The following is a 5,518-nucleotide window of genomic DNA, read 5'->3' as shown; positions in this document are numbered from 1 at the left end:
TTAGCCGTGCGTGGTGGCACATGCCTGTAATCCCAGCTACTCGGGATGCTGAGGCAGGAGATTGAACTCCAGAGGCGGAGGTTGCGGTGAGCCGAGATCGCGTCATTGCATTCCAGCCTGAGCAACAAGAGCAAAACTCGCCTCAAAATAACTAACTAACATAAATAAATAAATACATAAATACATAAATTTGGGTGGGAAGGCATTGGTCCTCAGCTAAGAGAGAACTGGCTCGCTGCTGAAGCGGGACCACGCATTTGATTGACAGTTCGCTTGTTGGTGGGGCGTGGTCACGCTCGGAAACTCCGCCGTGACGTTACAAAGGCTGGAATCTCCGCGAGAAGTCCGGTCTTTCACTTCCCACCCTTCGGGTTGTGGTCTCGAAACCCCGCCTCTCCCCGTGACGTCAGCACGCCGGGCGCTGTAGAATATAAAAGCTCCGCGGCCTACGCTTGGCTCATCGTGTTGGTTCCCGTCCCAGTTGTTGATCGTATGCAAGACGCTGCAGGACCCCGCGCCCGCTTGTCGCCACTGCGCTTGAGGCAGCCGGAGATACTCTGAGTCCCCTGGAGCCCGACGTCTGAGGGTGAGATGAACGCGCTGGCCTTCCTAACCGTCAGGACCTGTGATCGCTTCTGGCAGACCGAGCCGGCGCTCCTGCCCCCGGGGTGACGCGCAGCCCCCCACCGGTGAGTAAGGGGTCGGAACGCCTGGGTCCCCACGGGGCTGGGGGCCTGGATTTAGGAGGGAGAAGGGGTTGGGAGCCTGGAGTCCTGAGCCTGAGGGAGGAGGGATCTGGAAGCCAGATTCTTGGGTCCGGGTGAAGGAATCATCTAGCAAGTGGGGGGTCAGGTCAGAATGTTTGAGTCTGCAGGGGAGGAGGGTGTGAGGGTTTGATCTGCCGATCTTCAGCAGGATGAGAGAGCTAGGGAGGGACTATGACTTTGTCGCCAAGGGAAGCAAGCAAAAGACTTTTGTTCTTGGCTCTTGGGACTGGGACTTCTGCGTCTGAAGAAAGAGGGGGCTGGGGGCTTGGACCCTTGGATCTAAGGAAGAACTAGGGGCTCAGACTCCTGGCTATTGAGAGATGAGAGAGAACAGAGCCAAGGGACAGAGATGGGCGTGACTGAGATCAGAAAGGAATTTGGGACTCGTGCGCTGCTATTGACAATGGTCGTGTTACTATTTCTGTTGCTATGACTCATAGTCATGCCCGGATGCCATCCCCTAAATGGCCCCTAAACTTTATTTTTTCCTCCCCCTTTTCCAGCCCAGACACATGGCCCCAGGCCAAGCACCCCATCAGGCTACCCCATGGAGGGATGCCCACCCTTTCTTCCTCCTGTCCCCAGTGATGGGCCTCCTCAGCCGGGCCTGGAGCCGCCTGAGGGGCCTGGGACCTCCAGAGCCCTGGCTGGTGGAGGCAGTAAAAGGAGCAGCTCTGGTAGAAGCTGGCCTGGAGGGAGAAGCTAGGACTCCTCTAGCAACCCCCCATACCCCTTGGGGCAGACACCCTGATGAGGAGGCTGAAGAAGGTGGAGGCCCTGGAGAGAACAGAGAGACACTGGGCCTGAAAACCAGCAGTTCCCTTCCTGAAGCCTGGGGACTTTTGGATGATGATGATGACATGTATAGTGAGCGAGAAGCAGCCAGTGTCCCTAGAGGGCAGGGAAGTCGATTTGCAGATGGCCAACCTGCTCCCCTGTCTCCCAGCCTTCTGATAAGGAGGCTGCAAGGTTCTGATAAGAACCCAGGGGAGGAGAAAGCTGAGGAAGAGGGAGTTGCTGAAGAGGAGGGAGTTAACAAGTTCTCTTATCCTCGATCACACCGGGAGTGTTGTCCAGCAGTGGAGGAAGAGGACGATGAAGAAGCTGTAAAGAAAGAAACTGGCAGAACCTCTACTTCTGCCTTGTCTCCAGGATCCAAGCCCAGCACTTGGGCATCTTGCCCAGGGGAGGAAGAGAATCAAGCCACGGAGGACGAAAGAAGAATAGAAAAAAGTAAAGGAGCCAGGAAGAACTCCGTGTCCCCCCCATCTTCAGGCTCCAACCCCAGGGCCTGGGAGTATCGTTCAGGAGAGGTGTCCGAGGAGAAGGAGGAAAAGGCACACGAAGAAGCTGGGAAAGGAGAAACTGCCCCAGGGCCACGCTCCTCACCCCCAGCCCAGAGGCCCCAGCTCAAGTCCTGGTGGTGCCAACCCAGTGATGAAGAGGAGGGTGAGGTCAAGATTTTGGGGGCAGCTGAGAAGGATGGAGAAGCTGAGTGTCCTCCCTGCATCCCCCCCTCAAGTGCCTTCCTGAAGGCCTGGGTGTATTGGCCTGGAGAGGACACAGAGGAAGAGGAAGATGAGGAAGAAGATGAGGACAGTGACTCTGGATCAGATGAGGAAGAGGGAGAAGCTGAGGCTTCCTGTTCCACTCCTGCTACAGGTATCTTCTGGAAGTCCTGGGTGTATCGGCCAGGAGAGGACACAGAGGAGGAGGAAGATGAGGACAGTGATACAGGATCAGCTGAGGATGAAAGAGAAGCTGAGATTTCCACTTCCACACCCCCTGCAAGTGCTTTCCTGAAGGCCTGGGTGTATCGGCCAGGAGAGGACCCGGAGGAGGAGGAAGATGAGGATGTGGGTAGTGAGGATAAGGAAGATGATTCAGAAGCAGCTGTGGGAGAAGCTGAGTCAGACCCACATCCCTCCCACCTGGCCCAGAGTGCCCACTTCAGGGGCTGGGTATACCGACCTGGAAAGGAGACAGAGGAAGAGGAAGCTGCTGAGGACTGGGGAGAAGCTGAGCCCTGCCCCTTCCGAGTGGCCATCTATGTACCTGGAGAGAAGCCACCACCTCCCTGGGCTCCTCCTAGACTGCCCCTCCGACTACAAAGGCGGCTCAAGCGCCCAGAAACCTCTACCCGTGATCTGGACCCCGAGACTCCCCTAAAGGCCAGAAAGGTGGGTGCTGAGAGCCCAGTTTCTTTTTTTTTTTTTGAGACGGAGTCTCGCTCTGTTGCCCAGGCTGGAGTGCAGTGGCGTGATCTCGACTCACTACGAGCTCCACCTCCCGGGTTTACACCAGGTTTACATTCTCCTGCCTCAGCCTCTCGAGTAGCTGGGACTACAGGTGCCCGCCACCACGCCCGGATACTTTTTTGTATTTTTAGTAGAGAAGGGGTTTCACCGTGTTAGCCAAGATGGTCTCCATCTCCTGACCTTGTGATCCGCCCACCTCAGCCTCCCAAAATGCTGGGATTACAGGCATGAGTCGCTGCGCCTGACCTTTTTTTTTTTTTTTTTTAATTGAGTCAGAGTCTTGCACTGTTACCCAGGCTGGAGGGCAGTGGCGCGATCTTGGCTCACTGCCAACCTTTGCAGCCCAAGTTCAAGCAATTCTCATCCCTCAGCCTCCAGAGTATCTGGGATAACAGGCACACGACACCACAGCCAGCTAATTTTTTTTGTATTTTTAGTAGAGATGGGGGTTTCACCATGTTGGCCAGGCTGGTCTTGAACTCCTGACCTCACGTGATCTGCCCATCTCAGCCTCCCCAAGTGCTGGGATTACAGGCATGAGCTACCACGTCTGGCTGAGAGCCCAGATTCTTGAGTCTTGGAGAGGAAGGGGCTGGAGGCTGAGACTCCTGGGTCCCTGTATGTTGCAGAGGATTGGGTGTCATTTCTATGGGGAGGGCTGTGTACACTGTCACGCAATCTCTTGTAAGAGGCCAGGCCCCTGGGGGAGGAGGGAGCAGCTGTGGCTCACAGCAACCCCAGGAAACCATCTTTGCCTTCAGTGAGTCAGATGGAGAATCCCATGACAGTGACAGGCAAGTGACTAGCCAGATAGAAAGCATTTTTGTGTAATAACTAATTTTTGTTTGCTTCTGTCTCTCTCTTCCCCATCCGGATTCCGGTGGCTGTGTCCCTCTCCTGCCTGTGTCCCTGTGTCTGCCCCCAGGTGCATTTCTCCGAGAAGGTCACTGTCCATTTTCTGGCTGTCTGGGCAGGGCCGGCCCAGGCCGCCCGCCAGGGCCCCTGGGAGCAGCTTGCTCGGGATCGAAGCCGCTTCGCACGCCGTATTGCCCAGGCCCAGGAGGAGCTGAGCCCCTGCCTCACCCCTGCTGCCCGGGCCAGAGCCTGGGCACGCCTCAGGAACCCACCTTTAGCCCCCATCCCTGCCCTCACCCAGACCTTGCCTTCCTCCTCTGTCCCTTTGTCTCAATTCCAGGCCACGCCCTTGAGCCAAGCTGTTGCCACACCCTCCCCCTCCTCTCCTGGTGCAGCAGCGGCTCCCCTGGACCTCATTGGGAGGCGTGGCTAAGACCAACTGGTTTGCCTATAATTTATTAACTATTTTTTCTAAGTGTGGGTTTATATAAGGAATAAAGCCTTTTGATTTGTAGCAAGCAGGGTCTGTGTGTGTGTCAGAAACGGACAGCATTCTGTTTTCACAGGTCCCCGAGGTAGCTGGGAAGAGAATAGCATAAAACAAAGCACTTCACTGGGGCATAAACTGCTTTTCCTCAAATTCGCTTCCACTCATCCCGAGGCTTCTTTTGAACCTAACAGCTGGTGGGTTTTATAGTTGTTTTTTTTTTTTTTTTTTGAGACTGAGTCTCGCCCTGTTGTCCAGGCCAAAGTACAATGGCACGATCTCAGCTCACCACAACCTCTGCCTCCCGGGTTCAAGCGATTCTCCTGCCACAGCCTCCCGAGTAGCTGGGACTACAGGTGCGTGCCACCACGTCTGGCTAATTTTTGTACTTTTAGTAGAGACGGAGTTTCACTATGTTGGCCAGGCTGGTCTCAAACTCCTGACCTCATGATCCACTTGCCTTGGCCTCCCAAAATGCTGAGATGACAGGCGTGAGCCACCACACCTGGCCTATAGTTTTGTTTTTTTGTTTTTTGTTTTTTGAGATGGAGTCTTGCTCTGTCACCCAGCCTTGAGTGCAGTGGTACGATCTTGGCTCACTGCAATCTCTGCCTCCTGGGTTCAAGCGATTCTCCTGTCTTAGTTTCCTGAGTAGCTGGGATTACAGGCATGCGCCACCACGCCTGGCTAATTTTTGTATTTTTAGTAGAGACGGGGTTTCAATATGTTGATCAGGCTGGTCTCGAACTCCTGACCTCATGATCCACCCACCTTGGCCTCCCAAAGTGCTGGGATTACAGGCGTGAGCCACCGCACCTGGCCCCGGCCTGTAGTTTTTCTTTGACATCTGCGTACCTTGGGAAAATTATCACCGCCCCCAAGGGAGCTGGAGCCTTGAGTCACAGATCGCTAAAAGGAGGCACAGTTGTCTGTGCCTTGCTGGACCATTAAGGCTCAATCTCTACAGGCCTTTATATTGCCTGTTGCTTTGATACCAGTGGGTATCGAGGTCCCCACACCTGGGTGGGACCTCCCCCTCAGCCAGTGTCCAGGCTTTTGACACTGTCATGAGAATGAATTCAAGGATGAGTTGGAAAAGAATGAAAATACAGGCCGGGCGTGGTGGCTCAAGCCTGTAATCCCAGCACTTT

At 54.9% G+C, this 5,518-nt stretch overlaps 1 protein-coding gene across 1 annotated transcript; it reads left to right on the top strand.

Annotated features, from left to right (window-relative positions):
• Nucleotides 1–445: 445 nt before the first annotated feature.
• PPP1R15A (protein phosphatase 1 regulatory subunit 15A) lies at nucleotides 446–4,396 on the top strand. The gene is made up of 3 exons (XM_017864349.1): nucleotides 446–689; nucleotides 1,271–2,947; nucleotides 3,951–4,396. Exons 2-3 carry the CDS (start codon nucleotides 1,280–1,282, stop codon nucleotides 4,311–4,313), a joined length of 2,031 nt encoding a protein of 676 aa, XP_017719838.1. The 5' UTR covers nucleotides 446–689; nucleotides 1,271–1,279; the 3' UTR covers nucleotides 4,314–4,396.
• Nucleotides 4,397–5,518: the final 1,122 nt, after the last annotated feature.

Source organism: Rhinopithecus bieti, unplaced genomic scaffold (assembly GCF_001698545.2).
Source record: "Rhinopithecus bieti isolate Rb0 unplaced genomic scaffold, ASM169854v2 scaffold_75559, whole genome shotgun sequence".
In the NCBI taxonomy this organism is placed as follows: Eukaryota; Metazoa; Chordata; class Mammalia; order Primates; family Cercopithecidae; genus Rhinopithecus; species Rhinopithecus bieti.
This window is presented reverse-complemented; position numbering and strand designations above follow the sequence as displayed.

Excerpts from the sequence above, each read along its gene's own strand:
- PPP1R15A (XM_017864349.1), top strand. The coding sequence starts at position 1,280 with ATGGCCCCAGGCCAAGCACCCCATCAGGCTACCCCATGGAGGGATGCC. Across the intron at positions 2,948-3,950 it reads CTCCCCTAAAGGCCAGAAAG|GTGCATTTCTCCGAGAAGGT; the intron begins GTGGGTGCTGAG and ends GTCTGCCCCCAG.